Source organism: Rhipicephalus sanguineus, chromosome 2 (genome assembly GCF_013339695.2).
Source record: "Rhipicephalus sanguineus isolate Rsan-2018 chromosome 2, BIME_Rsan_1.4, whole genome shotgun sequence".
Lineage (NCBI taxonomy): Eukaryota > Metazoa > Arthropoda > Arachnida > Ixodida > Ixodidae > Rhipicephalus > Rhipicephalus sanguineus.
Genome location: NC_051177.1, coordinates 36,866,926 through 36,888,003, shown reverse-complemented (window position 1 = coordinate 36,888,003; position 21,078 = coordinate 36,866,926). Strand labels below are relative to the sequence as shown.

General features: G+C 47.4%; 1 protein-coding gene across 1 annotated transcript; it reads right to left on the bottom strand.

Moving 5' to 3' along the window:
- Window positions 1-274: 274 nt before the first annotated feature.
- On the bottom strand, window positions 275-10,516 carry LOC119382744 (uncharacterized). Its single transcript, XM_037650574.2, has 4 exons — window positions 10,355-10,516; window positions 8,074-8,288; window positions 7,673-7,808; window positions 275-796 (listed from the first exon to the last, which is right to left on the bottom strand). Exons 1-4 carry the CDS (start codon window positions 10,428-10,430, stop codon window positions 345-347), a joined length of 879 nt encoding a protein of 292 aa, XP_037506502.1. The 5' UTR covers window positions 10,431-10,516; the 3' UTR covers window positions 275-344.
- Window positions 10,517-21,078: the final 10,562 nt, after the last annotated feature.

The following is a 21,078-nucleotide window of genomic DNA, read 5'->3' as shown; positions in this document are numbered from 1 at the left end:
ATTAAGAATCAAAAGTTCGACATACCTGCTTAAAATATAGCGTTTGGCTGAACAGTCATGCATGAGTCTTTTCTGAAATTCGGCAGGAAGTCCAAGTATTTGACCTAAAACCAGCGACATGAACATGTGGGTCCGTATAATGAAGTCACCTGCATACTTTGTGCGAAAGGTGCTTGAAATCACGAAAATAAGCAAATGCTATTGAAAGGGCCATTTATGCAATTGTTCTTTGGGTAGGACTGCGACGGCTGTGGGGGGGGGGGGGAGCTTACGTATATTCTTAGGTTGTGGTAGAATATCTTCGATTGGAGACACTGGATTGTCCATGAATGAAGGGTCACGTTTCATAGTCCTGTTTTTGTCAGTCCTCCCCCTCGTATTCTCTCATCCAAAGTCGTGTGATGAAGGAAAGGACCTTGGACAGACAGTCGTCGTCCACGTCTCTTGCGTCGACGGGGCCGTCCTGCGGTTTTTCCAGTAGCACTTTTTCGTCGCTCATCACGTACACACTGGGAACACTTACTTCGCATTTCACTTTGATGTCCTCGCTCTGATCGAAGAGGTCTTCCGTCACCTACAAACTGCAACCGCCTGGATACAGTTTCGAAGCCGTCGGAGTGCCTGACGGTCGTGATATCGCTTTGACTTTTGGAGTCGGTCACCAAGGCTCCGTTGATGAACCACCGAAGGACCGGGGCCGGTTTTGATTTTCCTGACGTGCAGTTCAGGTTGACCGTTTCGGCGGCTCTGTATCGCCTTCTGGCTCCCTCGATGCGAGGTCCGTGCCTCGGAAGGGCTGCAAAAAATCGGCGATAAATTCTGTGAACAAAGAGCCACGGAAAACTTTACTGGTATAGGAAGGAGCGATGTTGATTAGGACAAACTTCCAGCGAATCATTATCATTATGAACTACCGTCGTTATGACATGTAGGTATAAAAACAAGGAAAAAAGGCATGACGTCATGCAACCAGTCTTGGCAAGCGAACTCTTCATGAAGCTCCTTGCCCCCGCTTGTTTCCTCGCATCGGCCCACTGCTGAGAAACTGTGTTGTCCGAGAATTCTTATTCGGCTGCGCTGCCGTAGCTTTGCCTGCACTAAAGACATACCCCGCGCTCCGACTTGGCTCTCACGTGTTAGGCCGAGGCTTTTATGGCGATAGCAATTTGTGTCGTCGCCGTCATGTTCCGTATAAAGTCCAAATTGCAGGGTTGCAACAGCTGCGCCAATTGCGCCAGTTTGATACAATTCCGTATATTTGCGCCAAGCTGAGCCCAAACCGTGAAATTTGTCGAAATTGCGCCACGCTGCGCCAAAATGCCCGACCAGCTTCAAAATTTTCTCAGTTGCGCAAATTTTAGCGAGAAATGGAGGCCGCGTTGGTCATCTGCAATGTGGGCATCATGATCCAATCCAATCCAGACTCTAACCCTAGTATGGTGGCTGGTCCCTCGTCCCACCGCCGAAGAAAAGAAAAATCACAGGATCCCTTGTGCATTCATCTAAGGGGACTCGAAGGCGAAAGCCATCTTTTTCTTTTCAGTCGATGTATTGGGAGCCTACAGACGCCGCTGACGCGGGACGCCGCCGACACCGATGGTCGAATTTCGTGTTTAGTGAGACATATAATGCTTTCGCCTTAAAAAAAAAAAAAACAGTGGTTCTAAAAGTTCCTGGCCTTGTTCTCTGGCGTGCAGAGCGCGTGCTGAACGTTTTTTTAAGCCGCCGCAGTACACCGGTGTCTTGCGGAAAAGCGTACTAAGATTTAGAAGGTGCTGTGACGGGGCACAGCCCACCGTGCATGCGCCGCATAAATAATTACGGCTACTAGTATGATCGCTGACGTCCAAAAATTACTGGCAATGATTCAGAGCTGTGTATGACGTTTCTGCTGTCCTGAGAAACAAACAAAAACGTACGCCAGTTTTTTTTTCACTCCCCCCCACTTGCTCCTGCTTTACGAATGTCCCGAATTTCGAGGTCGCCAGATTGGCAGGTCCACATAGCGCCTGTCAAATGACTTCACACGCGCTGCAAGTGCTAATGCGGACTTCATTGTTTGCACTGTGGGGTGGTTCAACATACGGCTTTTATTGAAATAACAGTGCTCACGTGCACTGTGCACGAGTTGGGCTATGTTGAATGGTTTTTACATATTTTTGCTTTCTTTTCTAAAGGAAAGCCTTTTTTTATACTGCTCCGAATTGGAAATTTCCGGCTAGAAAATTGATGTTTTTTCCCCCGAAACCTGCTCCAAATTTAGATTTTCGTTCTCCAAAATAAACGTGCTGCTCCAAAAATTGGACCATCTCCCCAAAGGGAACGCTGATAGGATGCGAAGCAGCAGCGTTGCGCACGGGTGGCGTCACGGGTTGAACGGCGCTAACGCGGGTGCTGCGGTGAGCGCTGAAAGATTCGTTTGAAGCGAAACTCGGTGTAGCGTTTACTGGTATAAACATTTGTTTGAAACGCGGACACGGGAGGCGAGCGGGCGTTCGAGCCGGCAGCTGCGGCGCTCCGGCGGGTGAGGGAGATAGTGACATACGCGCGCACCTGCGAGGGAAGCGTGCGAGGGGTGTGTGACGTCAACGCCCAGCTGCGGCGTGACCCAACGTTTATAGATACTATAAACGTTGGCGTGACCTACTTGGCGCCGCTCCAACACCTGCGCCGAGGGAACCGCGTTGCCTCGCGTTTGTGCGGACGGACAGCGTTACACAGGCTAGTCAAAGAGCTGCTACGCATCTAAAATTTCTCCGAATCCTATTTAGGCTGTTGCACTCCTGAAATTGATAACATTGCCCCACGCGCCGTATGTTCTATGTGCGAGCGAAAGCTTGCGAAGACTGCAGACAGGTGCGGCTCAAGCAGAGATGAAACACGCCATCCGGCGAAGGAGCATGAAGGGGTGCCAATTGGGGGCTGCGTCGCTTGGGTGGCAACAGAACTTTGATCGAAAGGGCGCGGTCGCGCGTGCTATCTCGACAGACATCGGTAGACGGTTCCTATACCATTGTGCGTGCTCTGACCTCGCCGCTTACTTCGCGCTGAGGCGATGGACAGTATGAAAACCGGTTCGCTCACTGGAGCGGCCGTATTCACTTACGCCAGCGTTTCGTAGAGATCAGGTCACAAATGAGTTCGCTGCTAGCCTTACTTCGTATAACATTCCAATTTGTTGCTATCGCATTCATTGCTTCGCCCTTGCGGCGAAACTGTATCTTCTTTTGTTTTTGCTTCAACAATTTTTCGCTCTCTCCCCCGCATTTTCCTCCCTCCACTTCTTAAATCCTTCTCCTGTCCAATCCCCCTCCACTGTGTTGCGGCTGAGATGCCCTCACCCGAGAGTTACCAGCCTCGTTCCCCCCCCCCCTTCTATTTACAACCTTGTCTTAAAATACAACCGCAATGCTTTACCGTCGCTTCAATCTGATCTATTTTGTACCGAGAAGCGTTTTACGGCTTCGTCATCGCTGGCACACAATTGTATCGCTGTACTCGTCGGCGATAAAAATTCATTTGGATTTGGATTGGACGTTCAATTGACAAAAACAAACATAAAATTAAGCTGACAAGTGCAATAAGAAGGAGCACAACGCCTGCCTACTCTTCAGTAAAGGGCGCGAAATAATATATGGTGAAGGGAAACAGAACATACGGACAGCACATAACAAAGAATAAAGTAAGGCAATGAAATAGAATACAGCAGTGGCAATAGAAAAAAAAATATTCTGAGAGATTGCTATAGAGCGCACACAGCGGATTATATTTTAATTTATAATCTGCGCGTCTCTTGCGTCTAGCGCAAACTGCACGTCCGAATATACCTGGCTACAGGGGTTTTTTGCATCTTACAATTATTTTTTTTTTGTTCGTGTCGTTTGTTTACCGCTTCATCTGTGAGGATGCGATATTGCGTTCTCCGCATTCTCTGCTGTTCTCGCTGCCGTTTTCTTAAACGCATAATCCCATGGGAATACACGTCTTAAAAGCCACAGTGCTGATATGCTTAGTTACACTCTAAGGCAAAATTACCCGAACGAGGAGTAAAGGAGCCCAATAGGCGCGCGCGATGAACGGTTAGACCGTCGTGGAGCAAGCGGAGAGGGATGCGTGCGGTGTGCAAATCAGTTAGTCTGCAAAGGGATGAACGGCGCGGGAGATGCAGGCCGTGTGCAAACGGTTGTCAAGGGAACTACCCGTCCTCCTCGCTCGGGTCAGTCTTCCAACTTGTGTTCGAGCTGGCGTGTTGCTCGTTGTGTCGCGCTCGGAGTTCGCCGATCTCGGAACTACGGCTCGGTGCCTTTGATACACACGTATGCGTAGATGAGTGTGTCGTGTTGCTTTTACGTTTCGCCACACCCACGAAGTCTGGAGCTGCTCTCGATACGTCGCGACGCCGTGCTGCATATATCCGGCGTAGTCACGGCACTGCGTCGCCACCGGCTAGGAATGGCGGCCGAGAAGACAGTAGGCCTATCGGATCATGACTTCAATCTGACTCGGGGCACAAATCGGCGCTGGATTCGTTCACAAGTAAGTGATCGCTCTTTATTCTGCCGTACCTATCGCGTGCGCGAAACTGATCGCGATTATCGGTAACGGACTCGATCGTGTTGTATATCGCGCGCACGAAATGTACCGCGAAGGCCGGCTTGGCGTGAGCTCGCCTGTGCTTTGTGACCGCCTGGATATTGGCCGCCATTGTCGTCGCCTGCCCAGATGTTCGCTCACGGATGATTCGCTGTGGTGATGAGCTGCGAGCTCGTGATATTAGCAATATTAGGCAGAGGCCTCGCCGCTGTTTTGCGACTCGTCCAAAACGCTGTGCGTTAGCAACGAGCTCGATTGTATGCCGCGCGCTTGAAATGCACCGGCATGGGTTGGCGGGTGCTCCAGCTAGACGACTTTAGCAGCGCTTTGGAACTCTGCGGAAATTGGTCGCCATGACCTTCGGCTTCCTCGACGCTCGCTCGGAAGCATTTCGCCGCCGTTCGCGGCGTCGACCCCGCTTTCGCTCGCTGTACTGGTGCTCGCTAGAGGAATTTGGTGGAAATTGGACGCCGTTATCGTCGGCTTCCCCTTCGCTCGCTCGCAAGCAGCCTGGCGGCGTTCGTGGTGTCGGCTTCGCGTTCGCGCGTTGGTCTGCTCGAGTTTCACTGGCGGCTACGGCGGCTGACGGCTTGCTCGAGCTGTAGGACGCCGCTCGCAAAAAACTCGCCGTCTCGTTGGGGCACGGTGGTTGGCGGCGCCTCGGCGTGATGGCTGCGGCTGCCGCACTTGAAGTGTTTGTTGCGCTGTGTGGCTTGAAATGCGTCTTTGATGACGTATGACATCACGGTGAAATCATTCCCATGCCATATTTTAGACGTGTGTTTTTACCTTGCACGTATTTGCCATGTACGTGCGTCTCATCCCCTCTGTGACGTGTCGCAGAATATTGCAATATTTTTGTGCTTCGCTGGGTGGCCATTCCACGCCAGACGTCCTAGTCCTTTCGGCGACCATATCAAATGTTCTCGAAAAAAAAAAAATGTGCTGATTTCTTGCATTGAAACAGCGAATTGCTAGAATATTTCTGAGAGAAAAAATTTGGTCACGTGGGAGCCTTCCGAATTTCGCAGGATGTCGTCTGAGTGTTGTTGTCAGAAAAATTATTCTGAGAGTATCTTTGCTTGCTTCAATACCAAATTTGGTTTACTTATTAAGCAAAGGTGTTTGTGTAAGGTGTTCAAAGCTCAATAATATTACTGCAATTTTTCTGCCACAAATGCGTCCAGAAAATTTGCCAAAATGTCCTTTCTTTACATTTTTTACTATGTAATATGCGCTATGTATGAATATCTGAATAATGAATACTTACTCTACGAAAGGTATATTTTGCGTTAAAATTATTTTCAGAGCACTGCACTGCAGTCTTTAAATTTTGCGAGGAAAAATCGCAAACTTGAGAAAATCATCGTTTTGGTCCACATTGAGACGCAATTTACATCACGTGGTGCTCCAATTAAAAATCAACTTGATACCACAATCGAAAGCAATAAATAGTTCTTCTTATATGGCAAGTTTTATCATTACAAGTTTTGTTTTAAGGAAGAAAATAATTTTTGAAATTCCCCATTGATGTCTATGGAGCACTTTAAAGAGGAAGCTGCCGCATATCCAAATGGGAAGATAGCCGTCAATGGCAATTTCAAAAATTATTTTCTTCCTTAAAACAAAAATTGTAATGATAAAACTTGCCATATAAGAAGAACTATTTATTTGCTTTCGATTGAGGTATCAAGTTGATTTTTAATTGGAGCACCACGTGATGTAAATTGCGTCTCAATGTGGACCAAAATGATGATTTTCTCAAGTTTGCGATTTTTTCTCGCAAAATTTAAAGACTGCAGTGCAGTACTCTGAAAATAATTTTAACGCAAAATATACCTTTCGTAGAGTAAGTATTCATTATTCAGATATTCATACATAGCGTAATATTACAGAGGAAAAAATGCAAACAAAGGACATTTTGGCAAATTTTCTGGACGCATTTGTGGCAGAAAAATTGCAGTAATATTATTGAGCTTTGAACACCTTACACAAACACCTTTGCTTAGTAAGTAAACCAAATTTGGTATTGAAGCAAGCAAAGATACTCTCAGAATAATTTTTCTGACAAACCACACTCAGACGACATCCTGCGAAATTCGGAACGCTCCCACGTGACCAAAAATTTTTTTCTCTCCGAAATATTCTAGCAATTCGCTGTTTTCAGTGCACGATATTAGCACGACTTTTTTCGAAAACATTTGAGATGGTCGCAAAAACGGCTGGGACGTTTGGCATGAAATGGCCCAGGGGTGAAATTATTTGCGTGCCATGTTTTAGACGTGTTTTAGTTCACCTTGCACGTATTTGCACAGTGCGAGCGTCTTCACCCTCGCTGTCACGTTACTAAATATTTGCAATATTTTTGTGCTTTGCAGGATGCAGCCGTTGCCCACAACGAGCAGAATGCTGTGTGCCCTGGCGCGTACAACGACTGCCATCTGTCGCTTCCGTTGGAGCAGCTTCACAGAAAGGACTGTACGAGATATGAGAACGCGGCTCGACCTGTATTGGACATTTTGTAGTGAATTCAATGAAAGAAAGCAGAAACTTCATATGTATAGAAATAATAAAACGTTTCATTGTCTCACTTTTGTCTTTCGTTGTCGCATTGAATGCGAAAGCAGTGACACACGCATGACTAAATATTCTCTTGCGTGTTCTTTTCCGCGGCATTTGTTGCTCACCGCGGAAAGAAACACGCGAAAAAAGTATTAAGTCTTGCGGAGAGTACTGTAGAAAATCATCCCTGGGATAAAAAGTTCATCCGAATGGAGCGTTTGAGTGGACTGACCGTTGGTCCGGCGAGGTGCAACTGCGAGGACTAACGGTTGCCCGGTAAGGTGTAAATGTGAGGACCAAATGTTAGTCCATTAAGGTGATCTGTGGGGACTAACAGTTGCCCGGTAAGGTGTAAATGTGAGGACTAAATGTTAGTCCATTGTGGGGACTAACTGTTAGACCCGGTGCCGTTAGTCCTTAAAGGGATTAATGGTTGTGGCAGCCCCATTAGTCCCCAAAAGGACGAACCACACACCCTTTTAACACCCTTTTGCCTTAGAGTGTATACGCTACTCACCTATGACGTTTATTTGTTTGACTCCGATGACTGTTTGGAACGACGGTGACTCGGCTGATATTTCGCAGTTGTAGAGCCCCGAACTTTGAAGAGTCAGGTTGTGCAGGTAGACCGTCGCGCCGATAGACTCCGAGTTCTGCGATGAAGTATGGGACGGAAATGAAGAAGGAGAGAGCGTATTGTGTTTGGCGCAAACCTAGGGATGCTTAACAAATGGGCATGCCTGAAACACTGAACGGCTTCGTTCCGTACACGCAATTGCCGTAATGTAACAATGCATTTCGTGATATTTGGATAATGAACTTGTTGGATGTGGTTGTTTCTTCTCTACATGTCGGTATCTTCCAAAAAGTTCATGCGAAGCTGCGGTTTAGAATGGAAAATAAGCTTGATATTCTTACGTTTACGGTGACACCCTGCACAGGGAATGTGGTGACTCCGACGCCGGGCCTGTACCGGTAGAACTCGTACCCGTCCTTGAACCACTTGGCGGCGTACAGCGAGTCGGACTCGAGATCGTACTGACAATCCAACTTGGCGACACCACCGTACAGCACAGTCGGCGGCGCCTTCACCTTCAGCAGTCGCAGCGCAGACGAGCACCGCAGCATCAAGCCTGCGTGTTCAGCATGTATGCACGGTTAACGACAGCGTCCATCTTGGTTGCAAAGAAAAAACTAGGGGTGTGCGAATAGCGAAATTTAATCTTGAATCGAATACGAATTGAACAGTGCCGAATAGTGGCCAATAATGTCGAATATAGAATCGAATATCGAATACAAAGGATTTTATTGAAAATTGAAAGAAAGAAGAATAATGCTGTGCTTCATCGTCAGGAGTGCTCCAAGGCCCAAAAATCTTCGGCCGCCCGTTCACCTGTGCGCCGGAACGATGGGAGTTTCTGAACGAGTGGTGCATTGCGGCAATGGCGGCTGCATAGCGTGAACAAACTTTCACATGCCAAGCCAATCACCGAGGGTTTCACGGGCCAAATTAGAGATGTTTCACGACGCTTGCGGCATACGCGACTGAACTATGCAAGAAGTATGTGCCTTCGTTTCGGAAATTCGGAAGCGATGTTGTGAAGGGCTTGGTAGTACTCTCGTGTGTTCTTTTGCTTACAGAAAAGCCATATTCTCCTTTAAGATAGACATGTCGTCGCTTTGAACCAGAATATCGGTGAAAGTTTTAACGAAAGGCGTACAGGCGTTAGCGCTAGTTTTAGCCATCCCACCTTCACCGAGTTGCACCGTTGGCCTTTGTCGCATTTTAGGTGTTCGTCCTGTCGAATTATTCGAAACTTTGAATACTAGCTATTCGAAAGCCAAATCGAATTATTCGATTAGGTATTATTCTATTCGAATGGGAAACTCGAATATTCGCACAGCACTAGAACAAACAAAAGTAGAAGCTGGAGTGGCCGGTATGGTACTGTTTGTCTCGATTGGCGTTCGCATGAATTCGCCATCCCAGCTTCAGGCCTTGGAATCTAGCTCGACAGAAATAACAATACGACGACCAGGGAACGATGACGGTGAACGCCAAGGGGACTTCACGGCGGCACGACAGTTCCGAACGTAACTATAGCCCAGACAAAATACTTGCCATTTTGGGGCGAGGCACCATATATGGTCTCGGCGTGTCGGCGTGCATCGTCGTCTGCTGGCGTGACGGTCCATTTGCTTGAGCTCAAGAGAGGGCTCCACCGCCTCAGCGCTCGCCGTGTGGCGAGAGAGAGAGAACGGCGCGCGTTGACTATGGAAATGCTCTTTCTGCGATGAACGCTGAACTACCATTTCGCAAGGAACGAGAACGCGCCCTCGCGCGCGAGAGACAACGCCGACGCAGGCAGCGTTTGCTAGCGAGTTTCTTGATTAAAAAGATCGACTGCTCGCGCTGCACAACTGTTCACCGGCCACACCGTATATATATAGGCATTGGATCTTGACCTGCAATGTAGTGTCAGTGGGAGATTTCTCTTGTGCGTAGTTGAACAATAAAGATTCGCGGCGTGCGTGTTAACTAAAAGCGGACTGCGGGTGTCTGTGCCTAATCGGAGCCTCCAGTTTTAGGGGCGAAGCCCCTTATTTAAAACATGAAAAACATTTGGGGGGTGATAGAACCCCCTCAAACCCCCTTAGTTACGGCCCTGACCCCAATAATTTTGCTTATCTCCCTGGCTACTTCATCTACAGAGGAAACTTGATTGTGACTCCAACTGGTGCGAGAACCGGATGACGTACTTCTAAAGGATATTCTAAACAACCCTAATAATTACCGTCAAGAAACAAAACGGACGTAGAAAGCCAACGGAGAGTGCTGGCTGGTTTCAAGCCGTATCACATACAGGAAGACGCTGCCACCTCGATGTTGCGACAACAGATTATCCAACAGGCGCGCTGTACATGTTCTCCTGCAATTCCTTTTCAAAGCAAGCACACAACACGCAACGGCACACGTTTAGTTGGTGGACTAACGGTTCATCCGCTTGTACGAACGGCCGCATTTTGCCCAACTTTTTCCGATTATAGGTCCATTTAACGGCGGCGGGAGTTTGAGAATCGCCTGTATACCCATTTGACCGGCGGGTGTCCGGCGGTGGGGCGTGTTCGAATTATAGCCTCAGTGTTGATGTACCATACGGGCGGTATAGAGAAGTTACCGAGTGGTGTATATACGTACCTGCGACAACGAGGACTTGCAGGACCCGGTGCACGCTTGCGAAGCGGACGAGACGCGAGCCTTCCGCCGACGTCATGAGGTCGTGTTCCTTGCGACGCTCTGGATTCGCCGAGCCTTCCTATACGCCCCCTTTTTCAGCCATACGGAGCGCCGAGTGCGCTCGCGTTATAAAACCCAGGCGCGTTGCGAGATCAGCGATGACGACACGGGACACACCCCCGGCGGCAGTGAAACCCGATTCGACTGCGCGTAGTGTAAAATCGAGCCCCTTGACAGCGGCTGCATCTGGCAGAAACTGGGGGGTGTGTCTTGTGTAACAAGGTTATCGCTATAGGAGGGTTGGGGCTGGGACTGCAGGAGTACATAGCTAGCTTGCTCAGCATGCGCTGGCTGCAGTGAAGCGTAGGAAACCCTACGCACTGAAGTGTATGATGCAAGAAACTCGGCGAGTTGTTATTCGCGGAAGTTCGCACTGGTGGACTGCTCGGTTTCAAAACGTCCGCGAGCATTATGCCATTGCGCAAGAGCCCACGCGCTGGGAACGTGACGAAAGCTCTTTCGGTTCTGTTACTTAACCTAACTACAGACACTTTACGCCATTCTAAATTCGAACCTATCACCTTCCCTTATTACGTAACGTCCGTTACATGTATTACATGTCGCAATGGAGCCGGGGTACCTCAATACTTTTCTCCCAAAAGTACTGAAAGACCCTGATAGAAGGTAGAAAGTTGCGTGAAATTAAAGGTTCATTGCTAGTAGAATTCAATGACATTAAGCGCGACAGCGATCTTGTTATAGTGACGTCAGACGTCGAAAATGTTTATAGTGCGTCCCTTTCGAAATGGACTTTAGCAGATACCTTCAAGTTTGTTCGTAATATCTTAACCCTTTTCAAACATTCCTACAAACTTCAGCGTGCCCACACACGCCTCTGACTAAACTAGAAGCGCAGCAAGGTGCAATTTTTCATCTGTAGATAAAATGTGACATACGAAACCATAACGTTCATTAGCACTGGTTGCTTGGGGTTTTTGGCACATGTTTTAATAAAAGAATGTTATGGTGCACAAAAGACGAGGATACTATACGACACTTCTAAAAAGTTTTCAAAATTCATCTATATGTCCATTTTTTGCTGGACTATCCGTTTATTGGTCCCTCCCCCATAGAGGGTGTGAGCCCATCACGCATGATTTCAACTTTAACTTTTACATCAAATGAACACCGCGAGCGTGTTGTCAATTCCATGTGCCCACATCTCGTGAACATTTCATGTTCATTTCATGTGCCTTAGAGTCCTCATCTTTTTTCGCGCCATATACTCCTTGCTTACCTGTATGAAACATAATTGTTGCTGTGTTATTCTGTGTTGTAACTATGGGGTTTGGGTCAGTTATACATGATACGTACAAATTAATTCGTTGTGTCGCCAGTGCTGCCCGGATAATAACACGGACCATACGCGACTGCTACGTCGAAATTACACGGAATTCGTTCGCTTTTCTTCGCTGTTCGTTCGAAGAAGCGAACACCCAATCGCTATGGAACGACAGGCGCTGGCCTCTTCCCCGGCAAGGGTCCGTGACTTTCGGAGGACACGAATTGTGGGCCCTTGACTGCACTCAAGATGAACAGCACCGACTACAACGAGCAGCACAATTTTTTTGCCCGACACCGGCTTTGACTCCAGGCTTCGGAAATGCCGTAACGTTGGAGAATGGCTTTCCTCGAAGTTTATTTCTTTATCCATTATCATCACTCACTGTTTAGTTCTCCTTTTCTCGGTGATGAATAGCCGACCAGAAAGCGCTGAGCCTTGCAGATAAAATATGACACGTGGTGGTACATATGAAAACAAAGTACATTAATCAGCACTGGTCGCTGGGGCTTTTTGGCGAAGCTAATAAAAGAATGCTATAAGGTGCAAAAAAGACGAGGGCTGTATCTATACGACACATAAAATTAACACTACGAGCGTGGTGTCAATTTCATGTGCCCGCATTTTATCATGTACATGTTCACTTAATTTGCCTTAGTGTCCTCATCTTTCTTTCACGCCGTATAATTCTGGCGAAAGTTGCAGGTTCTGTCCCTGCCGGCGGCAAGTTATCCTTTCGTCCACTTTACTTTCTTCACATTTATATCATAATTGCTGCAAATAACATCCCCTACACTTTCCTTGGCATTCCTGTCTGTTAGTTCTCATTAATATTGTGATTACCTATATATGTTAATTTTTTGCGAGGGTTGCAAGAAAAGAGCGCAATTCTCTCCTCTTGAAGAACCACTATATGTTAAAAAAAAGGGCATTGGCGCGAACCGATCGTTTTCGCCTTTCTCTTAATAAATTATCTCCCTGGTTGAGAATTTGGAAGCGAGGTGGGTTACGCTCGTTCTCAAGACACATCGTTTGTTCAAGGTCAAGGTGGCGGGATGGAAGAGTAGGTTCCCCGTTAAATGGGTTCCCCGTTATTACGGATGCACCCCTTTCCGCCATGAGACGCCATGCGCGCTGTAGTGGGGCTCTTTGTGGTTCATTAAACGGCGCCTGCGTCTGGATCGTGTCTGCGGCGCAACCGCCCGGCCAACGCCTCCTCTCGTTCGTCCGGCGCGCCGATTGGAGTGTGCTGGTATTCGAATCTGCCGCTCAGCACGTGGCGATCACGCGATGCGCACGAACAGACCTCGTGGGATGCAACCACTTATAGGAGATGTGCCTGACGCTGCACGTGTAGGGCGGGGAGCCGTGCATAGAAGCCGTTGTCACAGGCGTTCGCCTTTAGCTACCGCATTAACGCGTACTTAAGCACTCCTCTTCCGAGTGAAGCGAGAAGCCCGTACGTTCTCTTGAAATCAGTGTCGGAGCCAGGGGGCTGGTTTGGGGGCTTCACCCCCCCCCCCCGAATTTTTTAAATGCGAAGCATTTCTTAGCGAACTTCTGCGACTTTGACCGTATCTATCTATCTATCTATCTATCTATCTATCTATCTATCTATCTATCTATCTATCTATCTATCTATCTATCTATCTATCTATCTATCTATCTATCTATCTATCTATCTATCTATCTATCTATCTATCTATCTAGCCGCCTTCGACTTCGTGCTCTCCTGGTCGCTTGGTTAATCGAATGTGCACCAAAATTGGTATGGCGTAACATGACTACATGGCGAACATAAATGACAAGTCATAACATGAAAATCATGACACGCATGTCATGTACAGCATGACTTACGTCGACGCTCATGTGGCGCTGGCGGCCGTTTCGCTAGATTGATATGCACCGAAATTGGTATCTTGCGACGTGACCATGTGACGAACATAAATAACACGAGTTATCATGAAAATCATGACACGCATGTCATGTAGAGCATGACTTACGTGCTACGTCATGCGTTGCTGGCGCCATTTCGCTAGCTTGATCTACCCGAAGTTGGTTATTGCGCGACGTTACTGTGTGACGAACATAAATAACACGAGTTATCATGAAAATCTGACACGCATGTCATGACAGCATGACTTACGTGCGACGCTCATGGGGCGCTGGCGGCCGTTTCGCTAGATTGATATGCACTGAAATTGGTATCTTGCGACGTGACCATGTGACGAACATAAATAACACGAGTTATCCTGAAAATCATGACACGCATGTCATGTACAGCATGACTTACGTGCTACGCTCATGGGGTGCTGGCGGCCGTTTCGCTAGATTGATATACACCAATATTGGTCTCTTCCGACGTGACCGTGTGACGAACATAAATAACACGAGTTATCATGAAAATCATGACACGCATGTCATGTACAGCATGACTTACGTGCCACGCTCATGGGGCGCTGGCGGCCGTTTCGCTAGATTGATATGCACCGAAATTGGTATCTTGCGACGTGACCGTGTGACGAACATAAATAACACGAGTTATCATGAAAATCATGACACGCATGTCATGTACAGCATGACTTACGTGCCACGCTCATGGGGCGCTGGCGGCCGTTTCGCTAGATTGATATACACCAAAATTGGTATCTTGCGACGTGACCCTGTGACGAACATAAATAACACGAGTTATCATGAAAATCATGACATGCATGTCATGTACAGCATGACTTACGTGACACGCTCATGGGGTGCTGGCGGCCGTTTCGCTAGATTGATATACACCAATATTGGTCTCTTCCGACGTGACCGTGTGACGAACGTAAATAACACGAGTTATCATGAAAATCATGACACGCATGTCATGTACAGCATGACTTACGTGCCACGCTCATGGGGTGCTGGCGGCCGTTCGCTAGATTGATATACACCAAAATTGGTACCTTGCGACGTGACCGTGTGAAGAACATAAATAACACGAGTTATCATGAAAATCAAGACACGCATGTCATGTACAGCATGACTTACGTGCCACGCTCATGGGGCGCTGGCGGCCGTTTCGCTAGATTGATATACACCAAATTGGTATCTTGCGACGTGGACCGTGCGACGAACATAAATAACACGAGTTATCATGAAAATCATGACACGCATGTCATGTACAGCATGACTTAGGTGCCACGCTCATGGTGCGCTGGCGGCCGTTTCGCTAGCTTGATATACACCAATATTGGTCTCTTCCGACGTGACCGTGTGACGAACGTAAATAACACGAGTTATCATGAAAATCATGACACGCATGTCATGTACAGCATGACTTACGTGCGACGCTCATGGGGCGCTGGCGGCCGTTTCGCTAGATTGATATGCACCGAAATTGGTATCTTGCGACGTGACCATGTGACGAACATAAATAACACGAGTTATCCTGAAAATCATGACACGCATGTCATGTACAGCATGACTTACGTGCCACGCTCATGGGGCGCTGGCGGCCGTTTCGCTAGATTGATATGCACCGAAATTGGTATCTTGCGACGTGACCGTGTGACGAACATAAGTAACACGAGTTATCATGAAAATCATGACACGCATGTCATGTACAGCATGACTTACGTGCCACGCTCATGGGGCGCTGGCGGCCGTTTCGCTGGCTTGATATACACCAATATTGGTCTCTTCCGACGTGACCGTGTGACGAACGTAAATAACACGAGTTATCATGAAAATCATGACACGCATGTCATGTACAGCATGACTTACGTGCCACGCTCATGGTGCCATGGCGGCCGTTTCTCTAGGTTGATCGACCCCCAAGTTGGTATTGCGCGACGTTACTGTGTGACGAACATAAATAATAGGAGTTAACATGAAAACTATGACACGCATTTTCCTCAATGACATACAAGACGATGTATGCAGCTCTTTGCTGGCTGCTTCGCATTACGTCGATTCCCACAATGCGTGGGATCTGCCGGCTTTTACATTTTGTATGTGTATATATCAACGCACACATACAAACGCACGCACGCACGCACATACACAGAGGGGTGGGGTGGGGGGTCGGAAATTAATAGAATAGGTATGGCTTGCTCTGGAAATAAGTTCCCCATATATGATTTCATTTCATTTTTTTTATTCGACGGGAACATAACGAAATCTGACGGGTGGAGGAATTTCTTTATTACTGCTTGTTGACGAAAGGAAATGACCTCGGAAGAGGAGATACTGTTCGGGCAGCTTGAATGTGTCTCAGGTCTTCGTACATGAACGCCTACAAAACGGCAGCGCGTAGGCGTTTACACGTATAAGCATATATGACAGACTCGCGGGAAGGGGGAGATTTGAAGCGACCAACAGTGGCCGAATAAAGGATGCGACGGGAGTTGGCGCTTCGACAAGGCGACTTTTTTTCTTCACGCATTATCTACGTCGACAAGTGTGGTAGAATGAGTACAGTAACGACACCTAAACGAAGAAAAGAACATGCAGGAAGACAGTTTGGAGCATACAATAGAGGTGTGCACGGGCTCCGGGTAGCCCGAAAGCCCGAGCCCGACCCGGCCCGCGGGCCGGGCTCGGGCGGGCCGACGTATTTTCGCCTCGGGCCCGGGCCGGGCTCGGGCTACTTGGAGTTTTATCGGGCCGGGCTCGGGCCCGGCGCAAAGCCCGACTCAAGCCCGAAATGTAGAGAACGAGCGGGAGAAGTTTTCCAGCACGCATACGGCGCCTTTTCCGCGATCGCCCTTTACCGCTTTTCCTTTCCATTGCAGTTGTTCAGCGAGTGGAGCGACAGTGGTGAGAATGTAGCAGTTACAAAAGATGAGCTCTCTGATTATCTCTCTATGGAATCGCTCTCCTGTCCATCTGAAGTTTTAGTCTTCTGGAAAAACAAGCAGCAGAGATATGTCAAGCTTGCCAGGCCGGCAAAAAAGATATTATCAATTCCGGCGACGAGTGCAAGCAGCGAACGTAACTTCAGTTCGGCGGGCTACAAAATGCAAAAGCGCCGCACTTCGTTGAAGCGCAATCGTTGGACTGCTTGCTGTTTTTGCACGACAATTTGTAATCAGTGTCATAGAGACTGTTCGTCGTGTGTCGTTTGATCATATTTCATATGCTCAATAAAATGCCAAATTACCGGAAAACGATGTTCTCTTTTCGCAGCGAACTTTCAAAAAGCCGGGCCGGGCCGGGCCGGGCCGGGCCCGGGATTGTGTTTTCGTACGTCGGGCCGGGCCGGGCGGGCTCGCAGCCCTTCGCCGTCGGGCTCGGGCGGGCCTTCGACAAAGTCAGCGGGCCAGGGCCGGGCTCGGGCTCGGAAATACGGCCCGTGCACAGCTCTAGCATACAAAACGAAACTTTAGTACCGGAACGCCTCCTACGCCTTCCACTCTCCTAAGTGCCCATTAGAACTGCAAATAATCAGGCCATGTCAGATAAACTTTTCTTTTTATCAGTCACGCACTTTTTGATTGACTGATAAAGAACCTTGATTTCCCTTATCTTTCTCTTCTAATCATGAGCGGTAGGTATTGCGCTCATAAGAGTAAAAGCGTTTCTTATCTTGGCTAATCTTAACGCCCCACTATCACTGCGTAAGGGCACGTAAGTAATTTACACTCGATGTCATGGTTATCATCGTCCTCAGGCTATCCAGATCCATTGCAGGACGAAGGCCTCTCCCAATGGTGATCTCTAATTTACCCATCTTGAGCGAGCTGATTCCATTTTACGCCTGCAAATTTCTTAATTTCATCTCTCCATCTAACCTGGGCCGTGCCCGGCTGCGTTTCCCGTCCCCTTAGCACCCGTTTCATCGCTCTATATAACTGTCCACTGTTTATCTGTCTTACGCATTACGTGGACTATTCAGGTCAGTTTTCGCCCTCTTAATGTCAAGTAAAATATTGGTTACCTCCGTTTGTTCTCTTATCGACTCTCCTATCTTATCATCTCTTAATGTTGCGACTATTATTTTGCGTTCCATATCGCACGCATCATAAAGCTTTAAAAAAAGTATTTGCTTAATCCATTGGGATATTGAAGATCTTGGCAACTGTTGTATCGCTGGTTTTGCTGTGCAGACAATAGCTTTATTCCTTTTTCTTTTTTTACTGATGGAATATGTACATAGTTGAGGTAATCTGAAAAAAAAAAAAAGCTCCGCCAATAAAGCGTGCACAAGCAGTAAACGACAAGTTTTGCACTTCCTGCGATTAGGGGCTTGTTATTCAGTGAAACCAGTCAATCTAATACGAAACAAATTTGAAAAAACACACGCAAAAGAACCTACTTAAATACAACATTCCTTTTATAAAGAGTGTTAACAATGCTGTAAGCACGCGTTACTCCTTGACCCAAACAACTTTACTATACGCGGAAACTACAAGCATCGAATTGACTCACTGTTGGCCTCAAGCCATAATTTTTGTTGCTCAAGCTTAGTCTAGAGAACGGGATACATTGTCTGTATACCAGTATTTATATATTGCATTTTTGTGCTCCTTTAAGCCATTCTTGCGCATATGAATAGTCGACGTTGCCCTTATAATATGCCGCAGTGTAAGTCAGTGTAAGGCAATCTATAACCTGAAAGGATGTAAGGATGGGCTGCTTGGTGGGGATTCATGGCAAAACTTGCTACGCACAAAGAAGGACACTGACGAAGAAAGTGAATACAGGACGATTCGCTTTCTTCCAGCAGACTCTGATAGAAGAAGGCGCATCGTCCTGTCTTCTTTTTCTTCCTCTGTATCCTTACTGCGCTACAAGTTTCGCTACGAATCTGTAGCCAACAGGCCTGCATGCGCTTCAAGTGTTTCAGGGTGCTTAAATTCGGCTTGGTGCGGTATATATATTTGTCGGGGCGAGTTTCAGCGTTGCTGTCAGATGAAACGTGAGATACGTGGTGTGTGTTGCCGACCACGATGCTCGGCCTTCCATATACGCGGCGAAGGAAGAGCTGAAGGCAGCGTATACGAACATGGCGAGCCGTAAATCTTGCCTGTCGACACGGGCGCGGGAAGCGCTATGCATGCAAGCTTGACAGCAGCCACCCGCGAATGCGAAGAGACAGAAAAAAAAAAAAAACCCCGAAGGTTGCGACACTGGCGTTCGTCGGGGCACATTTTCTCATGGTGTCATTTACGGAACCGTCGCGCATGCGTTGATGAAACGTGACGACTACATCGGTTGTGGGTCCTCTCGTGTGACCAAGGTGCAGCTTGCGGGCATCCTCGGGGTCGCATGTGTTCGTTTTGAGGGCCAGAGGTGGCACTCGCGGCACGCTGTCTCGCGGTACTTTTATGGGCGTCCAATTTTAAGATGGCTATGCTACATGACTGTGGAGGCTATGGTTCAAAAGGCATCTATGTATTGTTTTTTTTTTCGACGTTTAAACTTGAAAGCATGCATGCTCGAGTTTGTCAGAGTTCGTGTCTGTACAGCGCCTTGTGGGATATGAACACAAGACGCTGTGCAGACACTCTATGAACGCAGTAATTGCGATGCGTCACGTATTACATCGTATAATGGAGTACTTTGAACTCATTCTGACTGCTCGGAATTCTTTAACGAGAGCTTGGATTACGTGCACGACTTTTTCTGCACTAGATACCCAATACGGCAGCCGCGGGCGATATCGAACCAGCGACATCTAGCTCTACGACACAACGTCGTATCAGTAAGCCTCATTAGCGAAAAAAAAAAGAATCAATAAATTATAGAGAAGTTTTGCTTAATTGCAAGGCATCTTCGAGAGCGCGTAATCTTTTTTTTTAATGGAAGACAGTGTCACATGTAGGGGTCGGGGTAGTCCTTACAACAGCCATCACACCGCACCTGAGGTTATCCATGTGAAGATTAGGGTATACCTAGCGCGGGAGGACGCTAACTCCATTGTAGGGTTCTTGCGTTCTTTTGTGCTCTGTTTCATTAAGAGTAAGTAACACGCTGTATTCCAAGATAAGGCAAGCGCGCGAGGGGGAGGCAGAAAGTTAGGTGGGCAGATCAGATAAAAATAAGTTAGTCGGGATAACGTGACCGCAGCCAGCACAGGACCGGGTTAATTGGAGAAACATGAGACGTTTGCTATGCAGCGGGCGTAGTCAGGCTGATGACGGGGATGATGAGGACGATGATGTGTGCTTTGTTGGCGTTCTTTTCAAAACGCCCAGGTCTCTACTTCACCCAGTGCGTTCCACACATCTGCGCTCTCAGCATATGCGGTTATCTATACTTTGGAGGTCTGGCACAAAGACAGTCCGTGAAAGCGTATTTAGTTAAGCGTGAAGCTGGGGCTTCAAGGCTATGAATGGTGGCTCATGCAAAACACACTTAACTTACTTTTTCAGTGTCTGCATGAAACGAGCTTTTATGCTTACATTTAAATGCAATCGACAGTATGCCCGCGTGGCAAACGAGGTAAAAAGAAATGTGTACGTTGTCGTTATCAGTTCTTTCCTAATCAAGAATGGATTTTTTTAGTCGGGGTAGAAATAGCCTATCACTTAAAAAAAAGAGTGAGTGAGTGATTGATCTAAGACATTACCCGACAAATGTACCCAATAAACGTTAATTTCCTATGTTCACTTGCGGCGGACCTATAGGCACTTTTCTGTGCTTTCAGGGTGTAAGTGCCCCTTTTAATTAAGTTTTAATCCTCATTATTCTGTCTATCCTATACAACCATTAACTAGAACTATTACTGCATTTTTATAAGGGTTTATTTTATTTGCAGACTTTTCCGACGTTCGTTTCATACTTTTTGGGATCGCGAGAGCTCAACCTCTCCGCTATTGCCTTAAGTCATTAGCAGCTAGTACCATAATAAAGAGAAATCGCAGGGTCGTTCGACGAATCCTGGGCATGGGTGGAGTCCTCAGTCCGGGACCCGATCAGGAACAATGAAAAGGCCAAAGGTATTGGAAATTTTTGCTATTCCTGGAATCCTGGTGCAGGCTGTGATGTCCAACCCAACGAATTGAACGTTCATTAACCAGGTTGCGGGGTCCTATACCATCACTTAATTTAGCTTCTGATCTCGTTAGTTCGTCCTCAGCCTCGTTTTGTAGACACGCCTTGGACGAGTATATCGTTATCTGAGTTGAAGCGTTCTCGCACACGTGTTAACGACGTACCCTATCTGTCGCCAAGTTTTCCAGGCCGCAATCTCTCGCGATCCGACTGAAATATGGAGGAAGGAAAAAAAAAACTAGGGAGCGTCACGTGATGATCTTGAAGCCTATAGTCATAAAAACAATTTAAGGGAGAAATGTGCCCTGGTCAGGTGATAGGCAAGCGCTACTACTGGTCACTTAGGTTGCGTCTGCGCGGGCGCTGC